The sequence below is a fragment of the Elgaria multicarinata genome, chromosome 11 (assembly GCF_023053635.1).
Source record: "Elgaria multicarinata webbii isolate HBS135686 ecotype San Diego chromosome 11, rElgMul1.1.pri, whole genome shotgun sequence".
NCBI lineage: Eukaryota > Metazoa > Chordata > Lepidosauria > Squamata > Anguidae > Elgaria > Elgaria multicarinata.
The window spans coordinates 28,264,315-28,278,676 of NC_086181.1; the positions used below are offsets into that span (position 1 = coordinate 28,264,315).

The 14,362-nt window shown below is 50.3% G+C and overlaps 1 protein-coding gene across 1 annotated transcript; it reads right to left on the reverse strand.

Annotated features, from left to right (window-relative positions):
• Positions 1-2,133: 2,133 nt before the first annotated feature.
• SPNS1 (SPNS lysolipid transporter 1, lysophospholipid) lies at positions 2,134-14,031 on the reverse strand. Its single transcript, XM_063137408.1, has 13 exons — positions 13,977-14,031; positions 13,201-13,513; positions 12,930-12,995; positions 12,691-12,827; positions 11,950-12,101; positions 11,639-11,705; positions 11,299-11,441; positions 9,541-9,699; positions 8,683-8,872; positions 8,395-8,460; positions 6,522-6,620; positions 3,860-4,031; positions 2,134-2,446 (listed from the first exon to the last, which is right to left on the reverse strand). Exons 2-13 carry the CDS (start codon positions 13,415-13,417, stop codon positions 2,352-2,354), a joined length of 1,563 nt encoding a protein of 520 aa, XP_062993478.1. The 5' UTR covers positions 13,418-13,513; positions 13,977-14,031; the 3' UTR covers positions 2,134-2,351.
• Between the last annotated feature and the right edge of the window lie 331 nt (positions 14,032-14,362).

The following is a 14,362-nucleotide window of genomic DNA, read 5'->3' on the forward strand; positions in this document are numbered from 1 at the left end:
ATAAAATGTGGAGCCAAATCAAATACAAACAGTAGAGTAGTTTTTCCATGGTGCCATCCAAAAACTTTTCTTTTTCCTAAAGCTTTTAAAACTTGATTTTGTTCTGACTTTTATACTGCCTGTTTGGTGCATTCTCTTCCCCTCCTTATTGTTTGATTATGACTTTATTAGAATGTAAGCCTATGCGGCAGGGTCCTGCTATTTATTGTTTTACTCTGTACAGCACCATGTACATTGATGGTGCTATATAAATAAATAATAATAATAATAACTCCCAGAGTTCCTGTGAATTGGCCATGCTGTCCAGGGCTTATGGGAACTGAAATTCAAAACATCTGGAAAGCACCAAGTTGGGGAAACCTGATATTGAGTCAGTAACATTTCTGAGGGTATGAAGCCAAGCATGGCAATAATTTGCAACAGCAGCCACCCTCTGACATACATATGGACACTTGATTTCAAATAGATATATACAAAAATCCATTCTGCATTTGACAGAATGGGCCCTGGCCTACAGAAGCTTAAGCTAATTGAGACAACTCATTAATCTTTAAGGCGCCGGAAGATGTTTAGTCTGTCGCAACAAAGATGTCCATTCCTACAGAACGTTACTACGGAAGCCATCTAAGTTTCAGATTCTTCTGCACCATAAGCTAAAAACTTCATGCCAATTCCAGCTGACAAATCAAGCAAGCGAGTCAAACTTCGTGCCAGATGCCTGCAGGGTCACCCAATATCCATTCCAACCTTGCAGTCAGTCAGGCAGAGTTCACACCTGCGTGGCCTCCAATCAATGGGCCATAGGAAGCAAGTGATGCCAATGGGCCATAGGAAGCAAAAGCAGCCAGCCCTCGCCCAAACTCTGGCCCTTGTCTCACAGTGCTACTCTTCAGCCACAACGGTTCCAACAGCCAGTGGCAGTGAAGAAGACCTAACAAGCAGCTTACATGCCCGTGTCAAAGCCGGAAGCAAGAAGCCTCTCTGCTGACCTCCAAAAAAACTCTTTTCTGCTATACGCAAACATTGGCTATAGAGAGCTCCGGCTATTGGGCGGTATAGAAATGTAATGAATAAATAAATAAATAATTTGGCTAGGCAAGCTCTCATTACTTCAGAGGTAGACAACTCTATTTTAAGAGAGCAAAAGGGAGCCTTTTAGACCACAAGGGAACTGGGATTTGTGGGGGTGGGGGAGGCGTTCTTCATAACTTCAACTCTGTCCTAAACTTGGTCTGTAAGACTCATAGAATCATAGAATCATAGAATAGCAGAGTTGGAAGGGGCCTACAAGGCCATCGAGTCCAACCCCCTGCTCAATGCAGGAATCCACCCTAAAGCATCCCTGACAGATGGTTGTCCAGCTGATTCTTGAATGCCTCTAGTGTGGGAGAGCCCACAACCTCCCTAGGTAGCTGATTCCACTGTCGCACTGCTCTAACAGTCAGGAAGTTTTTCCTGATGTCCAGCCGGAATCTGGCTTCCTTTAACTTGAGCCCGTTATTCCGTGTCCTGCACTCTGGGAGGATCGAGAAGAGATCCTGGCCCTCCTCTGTGTGACAACCTTTTAAGTATTTGAAGAGTGCTATCATGTCTCCCCTCAATCTTCTCTTCTCCAGGCTAAACATGCCCAGTTCTTTCAGTCTCTCTTCATAGGGCTTTGTTTCTAGACCTCTGATCATCCTCGTTGCCCTCTTCTGAACACGCTCCAGCTTGTCTGCGTCCTTCTTGAATTGTGGAGCCCAGAACTGGACGCAGTTTTCTTAATGGCCGAAAACCTTGTTCCAACATCTTGCCTAACATTTATTAATAGCTGATTGACAGCCATTTCTTGCAGCATTCTAGTTTCTTTTTCTTATCCCGTTCTTTTGACACTCACAAGCCAATAAACCGCAACATTTCCCCCTGACTCTACAAACCAAGGATTTCCCCAGACCTCACCTGGCCTGACAGCACATAAGGCAGCAACTTTCCTGAAGTTAAGCGGGTCCAGATCGAGTCAGCGCCTGGACAGGAGACTCTCTGGGAACCAAACGTACACCATCTTGCGCTTCGTGATTTTTCAAAAAATAATGAAGTAAGATAAAACCACGCAAAGTAGGGGTCAGTGACAAGGAAGGCTTTTGCTGTCTCATCCCATTCATCAGAAAAATGCCACATGAGTCTGAATAAAGTTAATGCTTTATAAAAATCCCAAGTACAACCAAAATGTGAGTTTCCCTGCTGTCCACAAGACCCCCCCTGCCCGCCCAAGGTCCGTTCAAAGAGTCCTGATCTCCCTATAGCAGCTGAGCACAGAGCCCCAAAGTCCATCTTCGTTTCCCAGATTAGAAGAGTAGGGTGGGCAGCAGGATTCAAATCAGGACGCTGGAGACCGGGACTTTTGTCGATCGGCCGCGCTGAGGAACCACAATGCGATCTTCGCCTTCGGAGGATTCCACGAGCTGCCCTGGAGGGAGAAAAGGCATGTGTCAGAGTTCAGGGGTACTGGTGGTGTCAGAAGACTGTGACTCAGTTCAGACAAGTTAGTCAACGCAGTGTGAAAGCTCCACTCAACAGTTGAGTTTTTAGGAGGCACTCCCCACACAACATGTTCCAACTCCACCACTGTGTGACTGTAGGCTCGTGTGGAGTCGAGTAAAATCCATTGTGATGTTTGATTAACAGTTTGTCTGCCCTGTTCTCCTCCCGATGGTATCCCATCAGCCATTGCTGCAAACAACAACAATACTCCCGGCAGCTCTCCTAGAGTGGCACTCCCTCTTTTCGCCACTCTAGACAGGGAACTCTGTAGCCAGTGGGAAAAGTCAACTCGACGCAAGGGAAAAGTCCACGGAGCCCTCCACACAACACGCAACACAACGGTTGTGCAGGAAGTCTCCTCTGCACAGAGTGGATATTCTGCATGGAGCGTTTTCCAAAAAACTCCACCATGGAGTTCTAAAACCACTGTTGAGAAATGTCTTGTCTGAAATCAGCCTGTGTTGGCCTCTAGGTCAGGGAAAGGGGATTCAAGTGATCTCCTGACTCCTCTTCCAGACGGGCTTCTCCCTGGCCAGAGCTGTGAGGCTGCAGAGCCCTGCTTCTTTGGTTGTCCTCCCCTGACCTCAGCCACGTACACTCTTTTATATACACAGACACAGACCTGGCAGTCTCAAACAGGACACGTGCCGTCAGTTACCTGGAAAGCGCTGTAAGGGCTGCTCCCAAGCAGCTGTGGCCATAGCTAGGCCAGGCCTATGTCCCGGGATTGTCCCAGGATCATCCCTGTGCATCCAAATGACACACAGCGGATCCCGGAAGCAGGCAGGGACGACCCTCCATTTGCCTGGGATAATCCTTAGGTCTAGCTAAGGCCCGTGAAAGCACAAGAGCAGAGGTGAACCTTAAACAACTGCCGAGAGATTACTCATGTGATTAAATTGACCAGAAACTTTTGACCGGAGGAAACAACTGTGAGGTGTTCTCAATCGGAAAGATGCTTCCAAAGGGCGCTGGATAGCAATGGTCACCCCTGACAAAGTGTGTCAGGCAATTTATTCGTATTCCCTGGGCACCTGGCTTGAGATTCACCTCATCTCGTTGTCTCTTTGTCAAACCGCCACCCCTTTTTTCTGCTCCTAAATGCAACTACGACCATCCTATCGCAACAGGTCCCCGTTCTCCTCTTCTGGGGAAGTTCCACCATCCCACAGTAGCTGAATGGCTTCCCTGTGGTGTACAGAGCCACTACCAAAAGCCCACAAGCCAGGGCCGCCGTTTTTGCTCTTGGGGTGCACTTTCGGTGCAACACCTCTAAGCCAGATTTCTTGGACCGTAACTTCTTGACTCTGCGCAGCTGGTGGAGGGAAAGAGGCTTTACCTTGTGCGTAGAGCTCCGTGCGTTTACGGTCGGCCTGGATGAAGCACGCCGTGGCTAGGAAGAAGCCGCCGCCAATCACTCCCACAAAAGCGCAGACCATGAGTGCGTATTCGAGGCTTCGGAAGTGTGACAGGGCTGACGGGGAGCGATCCCCTTGGATTCCGTCACTGATCTGGGGCAGAGATAAAACAGGAGGCCATGCAAACGCCCACGTAACGCCCAGAAGGGGAAACGTAGAAGCAGGGCCCAGAGGAAACCCATTGGAATTGGAAATACCTGGTACTTGCTTGTCTGATTGCATATTTATTTCTTATGTTTATAAACCTCCAATAACTATTCTCTGGGCGGTTTGCAGGTAGATTGAAAATGTAAGATACAAAACAACATATAATGCTAAAAAAAAAGATCAAATAATAAAACCAGCAGCAAAGGGTAAACACAGTACAGCACAAAAAGCAAAGTAAAAAGAAAAATTAACAGCAGAAAAAAGTACTAAGATCGAAAAGCACTGGAATCAATTCTTGAAATACCGGGGGAAATAAGGAGGTCTTCATCTGGGACGAAAAAGCCCATAAAATAGGTGCTATGAGAGCCTTTCTGGGGAGGACATCACACAGTTGGGGAGCCACCACTGAAAACCCCCTCTCTTGTAGCCACCTGCCTCACAGGGGCACTTGGAGGAGGACCCCAGACCATGACCTTCGGGTCCAAGAAGCCAGAGAGGAGAGGAAACACACTTTCAAGTATCCTGGCCCCAAGCCTGGAGGGCTTTAAAGGTGAAAACTAACACCTGGTGCAGGTGGCAAAGTAACGGCCAGCCCCAGCTCACAGTCTAGTCACCCTATTCTGGATTAACTAAAGCTTCAAGACCACTTTCAAAAGCAGCCCCACGAATACCGCATGGCAATAATCCAAACGGAGAGGTTACCAGAGTGTGAATCGCTGTTGCAAGGACCTCTCTGTACAGGCAGACTTGTCGATGGTATATCATCCTCAGCTGGCAAGAAGCGCCCCGAGCCACCAAGGTCACTTGTGCCTCTAGTGACCATGATGGATCCGAGAGCCCCTCGCAAATGACGGTCCCGATCACTTAGGAGGAGTGCAACTCCCTCCAGAACAACGTGAACACCTCTTCACCAGACAAGTCACCCACAAACAGTGGCTGGGTTCACACAACCCGCTAAGCCACCCTACAAATAGGCCACCGTGAGTTGTTTGTTTACAAAACAACCCACAGTAGGCCCAAAAGACGATTGGGCTTGCCCTACCTCGTTCTCCTCATTCCAGCCTCCTCCCTTTTCATTTGCCACCTTTTCCCCCAGTGCTTCTGGAGTGTGCAAATAGGGTCGTACTTTTTAAATGATTTCCCCCCTTCATACCTTCGCAAGTGTGCAACAGCACACTCTCGCCTGCCCTGTATGTGTAGCCTTGCTTTGTCAATTTCCTTGTATGTTTCAGCTGTCAAATGGAGCACCCAAGTGAGAGAAGTATTTCTCCCCCCACCCCAAAGGTGGGACGGCACAATGGCCCCATTCAGAAGACACCTTAAACCATGGCTTTAATCATGGTGAAGAAGGTTGCCTTATTCACCGTGGTAAAAACTATGGTTTAAAGTGTCTTCTGGACACAGCCTGGTTTTCTGGCTTAACCACCGTGGTTAAAGCCGTGGTTTAAGGTGTCTTCTGAACGGGGCCAATATCTCCCACCTGGCAATGAAAGCCTCTTGCTATTAAGCGTTGAACTGCTCCCAAGCTAAATCAGAGATTAAGAACAATTTAATCTTTTTCAAAATCACAACTACACCATACAAACTAAAAATTTAAACACACCACTTCAGAGCAACATATATAAAAATTAATTCTTGAAAGCCCGGGGGGATAAAAATGTTTGCTAGGCGCTTCCAAACACAGATCTGCAATGAACACAGAAGGAATCTAGGGGGAAATAACCCACCGCTCCATAGCCACAATGGAAGAGGCTCCGCTCCTGCTGAAAACCAAGCCCCGTTCTCAAGAGAACAACCCCTGAAGCAGAGCCTCACCAGCGCCTGGGAAGTTCGTATGGCACAAGGGCTGCAATGGATTGTTTCCTGGCAGCCTGAACTAGCAATTGCAGAGGGAGAGCCTTGTGGCCTCTTGCAGCTCTGACTAGCCAAGAGATGCGACGGCTTGAGGGGAGACATGATAGCACTCTTCAAGTACTTGGAAGGTTGTCACACAGAGGAGGGCCAGGATCTCTTCTCGATCCTCCCAGAGTGCAGGACACGGAATCATGGGCTCAAGTTACAGGAAGCCAGGTTCCGGCTGGACATCAGGAAAAACTTCCTGACTGTTAGAGCAATATGACAATGGAACCAGTTACCTAGGCAGGTAGTGGGTTCTCCCACACTATTTCAAGAGGCAGCTGGACAACCAACTGTCAGGGATGCTTTAAGGTGGATTCCTGCATTGGGCAGGGGGTTGGATGTGATGGCTTCCCACTCTACTATTCTATGGTTCTATGAGATGCACAAGGATCGTTCCAAAGGTTCGGGAAGAGCGCCAGAGGTGGGTGGCCGGGGGAAGGAGAGCCGCTTGAGGGGCGGAAGAGAGGGGAACATGGGCTTTAGGGAAGCTGAGCGAGAGCATCTTCCCAGCACCCCAAGCCTGACCCAAGCGCTTACCAGGCCAATGAGGTAAGGGCTGCCAGCATCACCCAGGAGATGGGACAGCAGGATCTGGAACGCTTCGGCGGTAGAACGGCGCGTGGGGATGACGACGTACTGTAGAAAGGAAAAAGTGGATTTACTGGCACCCTTCTGCTGGAGAGGGCCCAGGTCTTAAGGCTGCTTCACATGTTAACGTAAGGCCACAACAGTCCCCTTTCCCTTGCATTGCTGGGCCTCTTTCACATGACCCACCTTTTCTGTCTATACCCACATGGCCTATATTCACACACACAGTCAACTGAGGATTAAACTTCATACATTAGATGACGGGGGTTCTAGCCCGCAAAAGTTGAGGCAGTCTACCGTGGGAAAGCAGCACATCAATAAATCAAATAAAAGCATGCGCTCGCATACTTGAGATACACTGGTTGATGGATGATGGGATATGATGGAAGGCCCGCTATGGCAGCATAACTCAAGGTAATGCACCAGCACAAGAGAGGTGTGGGCCAAAAGAAATATTGGCCCCTACAGCACTACTCCTGAGCTGCGCCACCAGGCAGCCCCAGCGTACGTGACCGGGTCTTGAGGCTGGGGTGATGGGAAGACAAATGCCCCGTGATGTCTGTCTACTGCGGTGACTGAGCGGCTAGGAGCTTCTTTGGGGCAGAGACAGATGCCTAAGGATGCATTGGGGGCAAAGCCAATGACCGACTCTACCCCAATGCGCAACATGCTGAGATATCCTACGCACAGAACTGGTCCAGCAGAGCCACACAGAGAGCTGGTCAAACACAATCAGTCAATCAATCCTCATATTTTTCAGGCGAGGAATACACAGGTCGAAAGATCAGCAATTCGAACAAGGCAGACATTTTACATGCTATTGTTATACTACTGGGAGTCGGAAATCCTTACTGATCTCCTGCAAAACAATCCGACCCTCTCCCTGTAGGGAGATCCTCTCCCTCTTTCCTTCTCACTCTCAGTGTGTAAGATTGCTCAGGAAACTAAACCAGGCTGCGTTGTTGGTTTTGGCATAACAGACCAACATGAAGATTTTTAATGTAGCCCAGAGCGCTTCGTACATGCTCCCGGTAATCCTTCCAACCCCCTGTGAGGTAGGCCAGTATCACTGTTTCATTCATTCCCTCCACCTGACGGAACGCCTCTCCCGACATGAACCTACCCGTACACTGCGCTCAACATCTAAGGTCCTCCTCCGAGGGAAGCTCAGAGGATGACAAGGGAGAGGGCCTTTCAGTGGTGGCCTCCGAATTATGGCATGATCTCCCCGATGAGGCTCGCCTGACGCCAACATTGTCATCTTTTCAGCGCCAGGTCAAGACTTTTCTCTTCTCCCAGGCATTGAACAGCATTTAACAACGCTAAGTTTGTTTGTTTTTTAACAAACCCCAGAACTGTTGTTTTTAAATGGATACTGGTTTATACTGTTGTTTTTATATATTTTTGATGGTTTTAAATTTTGTATCCTTTTTTTTTTAATGTCCACTGTTTTTAACTTTTGTAAACCACCCAGAGAGCTTCGGCTATGGGGCGGTATATAAATTTAATAAATAAATAAATAAATTAGATGTGGGGGTGGGGAGAGAAGGCAACGGAGGTGGAGGGATCACTGTTTGCCAAGGCTATCTAGCAAGTTCTCAGCAGAATTCTGCTGGTCTTTAACATTTTTGACGAAGACCTGCAGATGTGTGTCCATTAAAGCCATTAGACATGAAGCAGCTGCTACTCAGGCGCTGTCCCAGCCAAGCCCATTCTTTCCAATTCCCAATACGTGGGAAGAAGGGCAGAGAACGGTATAATTCAGCCCTTGTAACAAGTTATGCAAATTTTGCACGGTCCCCCCCTTTCCCCGCATTCTCACCAGAAGGATGTCAGCTACGATGGCCCAGTTGAGGGAGAGGAAGGTCTCACCAATGAAAATAAATACCTACAAGAGGAGAGGAGAAAGGAAGAAAAACACTTTGCTTAATCCTAAAACACATCTTTGCTGCTTTTTCATTGAAAGATTCCAAGGCAGTTTAAAAGCGCACATTACGTCTGGGACAGAAGAAGGCGCCACTGTTAGGAGCAGCTACAGGAAAGCCGGCAGCACCCAAGGCTGGCACCCAAGTCACCGGTGAAAGGAAGGTGGGGGGGGAGGCGAACTCACGTAAGTGGCTGCGATGCTCTGCTGAGCGCACACCAACGCCAGGTACAGGAAGGGGGCAGAGACCAGCAGACCAATTGCGCACACCAGGGGGTCAGCGCGGGGGTTGGTGCGCTGCCAGCGCCGGGAAATCTCCACCCCAGCAGTGACGCCCAGCACGCCAGTCACGCAAGTGATGATCCCGAAGACGAGGCTGCAGATGGGAACACACAGCATTGATATGGATTTGGCCTGCCAGGAAACGTTCGAGGCCATTCGCAAATGGAACCTTACAACCAGGGGTGCAGAAACTCAGGCCCAGGGGCCAGATCTGGCCCTCCAAGGCTACCCAGAAGGCCCCGCCCTCTTCCCCTGGCCCCGCCCCCTTTTCCACGGCCACTGATCGTTTAGTGGTTCCCTGGTTTCTGTGCAGTTTCTCCCCCGTTCCAAAAGGCAGACATGCTTAATCGTTGGCAGTAAAAGCTTTAGGATACAATACGCTGGCATTTCTGGTAATTTTTGTCCCCGCCCCTTTTTTGTACGGCCCCACCCACAGCTGAGATGCAACCCTTGAGAGCTTCTTATAGAAGGCATTCAGCCACCAGGCTGAAAAAGGTTCTGGCTTACAAGAGCCCTGTACAGGAATCCGATACTACTGTCCACATGCTGGAGATGGGAGGCTGAGGCACAACGGCACGCCTAGGGACACTGAGTGGGTTTCAGGCGAGCTCAAGATTCAAGCTTGGGCTCCTTCCCAATTGGTAGCTCAACCTCTTGGCTATAACAGCTCACAGGGGAGGATACGGAGCCAGACGTTTCCCAAGAGAGAGCAGGGCTGAAGGCCACAATCTAAGATCCCACCCACCCCCACAGCTAGCTCACCTGTCATAGTCATCATGGCAAACTTTCCTTAGGGGACACGGCTGCACGCTTCCGTTGGCCAGGCGTGAGCGGTACAGGAACACAGGGGCCCACAGAGCCAAGCAACCTGTTACGAAGGCCACAGCTGTGAAGCCTAGTGATGAGAGCACAAAACTGCGGCTGCCAGTCAAGAAGCGAGAGAGAGAGAGAAAGCATATGTTATAGCTCCAAGGATTCCTGAAGCCAAACCCTTTCCCCCATTCAAAGCATGTCATCTTAGGGCTGGTTGATGCAGGCAGGTGTTGATCCCAACATCAAGTGGGGGCAACACAGTTGTCATCTGAGCCATCACTGATTTCCTGCCCCAGATAGAACTTTCCTATCACCTCACACGTAATGCTCTAAAATGGAGCTGCAGGACCTCAAAACACAGAGGGACCAAACTGCATATGCCCAAGGATGAGCCAGCACTTCAAACAGCCTTCCCCAAAATTGCACCCTGCAGAAGTTGTGAACTTCAACTCCCATCAGCCTCAGCCAGCGTAGTCAATTGTCAGAAATCCTAGCAGCTGTATCCAAAACACCTGGAGGGCTGCGCACTAGGGAAGGCTGCTGTAGAATCACACAGCTCTCCCGGGACAAGGCATCTTAGGCCGTGCGTGGCCTGCCTGCCGCAGGAGTGGCGCAAGAAGCAAGGAAAGACCAGCCATGCCCCAACAGGACCTGAAGACGAGCAGCCCTGGCTCTGCCTCTCCACACTGTAGGGCTGTCTGCTCCCCAACTCAATGGGCTAGAGGTAAAACCGACACCAAAGGGCTATCCTGGGAGCTGTTCATGAAACACAGTGCACAGAGTGTCACTTTCTCCTACAGAGGACAGTTCAAGAAGGTTGTTCTTCACGACCCAAGGCCCGGAGCACCACTTTCCAGAACTTTCTGCCTTCAAGGAACAGTTTCTGCATGGACTTGTTGCCTCTCTGGTGCTGCAGCAGATTCTGGAATATGCTCCATGGCACAGTAGGGTTTGGGCCAGGCCTTTTCGACATCATGTGATCTCAGAGCATAGCCTAGAACACATGTAACAGCCCCCCTTGCTGTGACATGAAAACAGTGGTCAAGCTATCCTTCAAGGATGCTTGTTCTCCGTGACTGAGCTTTTCCGTAAAGATTCCCAAGGTTCCCTGGAACACACACTGACATAAAGCACTCTGGGTGGGTGCCTGACAATCTCACATTGAAGGCCCCTGCCCCCAGAAGAAATTCCACACATCCTCCGCTGCCCACCTGGAAACACACGCTTCTCACCTCTTGGCTTATAAACACACACATACACACACCCCAGGTGGACTGGTGGAGGAGACACACAGTGCTCCATGCTGCCTCTGCCAGCATTTCCATGCTGTTTGTTCTTTTTCCATGAAGTTTTCTTTTCTCCACAGGTAGCTCAGAAACCAAATGAACTGTCAGAGAGGCAGAATCTCTCCCCAGCCTCTCCCTCGCCTGCATGGAATTCTTGGTCACGTATGGCAACCCAGCAAGTTGTTAAGCACAAGGCTGCTTTAGCTATCACTCACGAAGAATATCTACACTGATTGGGAATAATCAAACCCTAGTTCCATTGATTTTGGATCAATGCAAAGTATGACAACCCTATGAGGCAGGTTAGACTGAGAATCAGTGAATGGCCCAAACTCACCCAATGAGCTTCATGGCCAAGTGGGGACTAGAACACAGATCTCCCGAGTCCCAGTCCAACACTCGAACCATATTTGTTACTCACTTGCGGCTCAGGGCCCGCAGGTCAGCTGCCCATGAAGTATTTTGCAGCGGGGTATCAGAGCATGTCTCCAAGGCCCCCCGAGGAGGCTCACGCACCACAGTTATCAGCAGCAACAAAACCAGCAACCCCAGGCCCGGAGTCACCTATAGGGGAGAATAAGGAAGAGGAGATTTCACTGCGAGGCATCCTGAACAAGAGGAACACAACAATATATGTGGGTGGGTGGGTGGAGGGCATGCAGTGCATGAACATGGGGTGAAAAGAGGATTCTCAAAGAGAAGTAAAAGAAAGAAAAGGGAACAGACATTGACCAATGCAACTGTACCTCTACCCTACTTACTCGCAGAGCCCAGTGCCAGTCGCCAGCCAGGACTTTCACCTGTGACCCCACAATGTAGCCCAATCCACTGGAGAGGAAAAAGACAGCAATCAAACCCACAACCCAGCAGACTCTCCAACCTCTTCCAGAGCAATTTAACCCTTGCTTAGCGTTGATCCCTGGCACCATTGATTCTACACATTATGAATACCTATATTTGGCTTCCATAGTTCCATCACGATTAACACTAAACAAGCACCGCCAGCCAAAATCCAGCAGCCGCAGAGCACACCCACCCACCCCTCACCACACAGAGGACGTCGCATTCGTACCTGCCTACAGGGATGGCGAAATAGAAGATGCTAAGCATGCGGGAACGCCGTTGACCCAGGAACAGATCGGCGATGATGGTGGGGGCAATGGTGGAGTAGCTAGCCTCTCCAACACCCACTAGGCCTCGCGTCAGCAGCAGCAACGAGAACCACTACAGTGGAGGGAACGGACAAACAATAAATGGAGAAGGCACAGCTCAGGATACATCTATGCTAACAAGCCTGAAACATCCCACTATAGAACCTAGGGAGTTACAGTCATGTGCACGTTTCAGGAATTCTTTATTAAATACTCCTAAACCTCTTCTCCGAATTACAGTTCCTAGGATTCCTTGGATGGGAGCCATGGGTTAAATAGGTTTGGGCAGTGTTCAGATGTCCTTTATAAATAGCCACTTTTCTGGTTGCCTGTGACAAGTCCGAATCTCCTCCAGGCAAATTTACACAAGGTTTTGGTTATTCGCTTTTCTGAACTTATTTGAAAGGCTTGGCTAAATGGAGCAGACATCTTCCTAGGAACTCATCGGAAAAGAGAGGAAGGCTTTCCTCTCAAAGCCAAGTCGGGAATATTCACTGCCTCAGAAGGTAGCAGTGCCAGACCTCCCTCCGCCATGACTTTGGGTTGGGGGAGTGGAAGATAGACTTATCCAAACTCAAAGTTCTCCCAATGTCCATGGGACAACTTCCCCACAGAATCTTCTCAGCTATCTAGAACCAACCAATCATCCACATCAAAAATACCTTCTTGGGGATGTAGCTGCTCGCCAGAGTCACAAAAGACCAGAAGAAGATCCCGACGCACATCAGGTATTTGCGATTATAGCGATCCCCTAGGTAACCGAAAATTGGTGCCAATACCATGTAACTGCTAATAAAAACTGCCAAGAGAGAAAAGTGTTAACCAATCATTCCCAATGGCTACAGTCTACCCACCCCCACTCCAGTAAGAACTGATCAAGCCCAATCTCCCTGTTCCTCACCTGTCTGTAGGAGTCCAGATTTGCTGTCATCAATTTCAAAATAATTCTCAATGTCAGGAAGAACGCCTGATACAGGGCAAGAGGATCACAGAGTTACTATTGAGGAGATGAGATCAAGGCCATAGGAGTGTAATCAAAGCTAGGGATGATTGGAAGGGAGAGGAATAATTCTTCCTTGCTATAAATGCTACATCTCCACCCCACCTCGCACAGCTGGGATGAAAAACCCAGAATTCCAGCTACCACCCCACCCCACCCCACCCCTTCTTACCAGCCACAGTGAAGCGGTCCATGTAGTTCAGCAGGTTGATAAGGAAAAGGACCCCCACAATGAGAACAGCATGTTTAGAGGAAATCCCCGTGAGGGCCTGTACCTCTTCTTCCCCTTTGTCGCCCGCCTGAAGACCCCCCTTTTCCTCTTCTTCGGTGTCATCCGCCTGGGCCAGGATGGGGGCCGTATCAACGTAGGGTTGCCACTGGGATGCCATGGCCGGGGACCAGGAGGGCCCACTGGCAGGATCACCAAGGAGAGTCAAAGGGCGGGCGGGCGGGCGGAGCGGGGTGGGTTCAGCACCTTCTAAGCCCTGTGGAGGAGGGGGAGGAGAATCCTTAAGGCGGATACCTGGCCGAGGAGCCCGGTGAGGGTAGGACAGGCGGGAACGGGGAGGGCCCAAATACACCCCGCCCTCAGGAACGGGCTCTCGCCACCCCACCCCGCCCCGCCCCGCCTGTAAACAAAGCCCAGGATGACTTGCGCCCCAAGCATCCCACGAGGAGGGAGAAGAGGCCCGGTTTCCCCACAGCCTCCCGCCCAACAGCAACAAGGAAAAGCTGGCGGCTGACCCCCACCCGAAGGCTGCAATTACCCTGCAGCTCCCAAATCTCCCCCCACCCCCACCGACCGCCGCGCTAATTGCAACCTATCGCCCAGAGGAACGAATCCAGGCCCGGGCCCACCCACGGGAAGCCAACGGGGCTTCCCCTCCCCGTGGCCACTAGCAGCCCCCGGCCACCCCCAGGTCACAACCCATCACTCAGCAAACATACCCGGCCTCTGCGGAGCAGCCTGGGAAGATCACGTGAGCTGCGTGGAGGGGTTTTAAAGCCCTTGTCTATCACATGATTCCTTTGCTCCTTCTTCCCCGCCTTTTCCGCCCGAGCGGCGGCCTTGGCTGCCATAGCGACCGGCCCGACCAATCCACAGCGCGTTCTCTTCCGCCCCACGCCTCTCTGGGCCAACAGAGTGGCCAATGGGAACTCCCCTTTCATCAGAGGACACACACACACACACACACACAGAGAAAATCAATCTTGATGGGTTGCCAAGGTGAGCAGCTAGGTTCCTCCTCTTGCCCTCGCGCCGTTCCATCAGATTTCGGGTAACCCACAATGGGCTCTTCGACATCTTTTTCGTTGTCATGGTTACCAGCGCA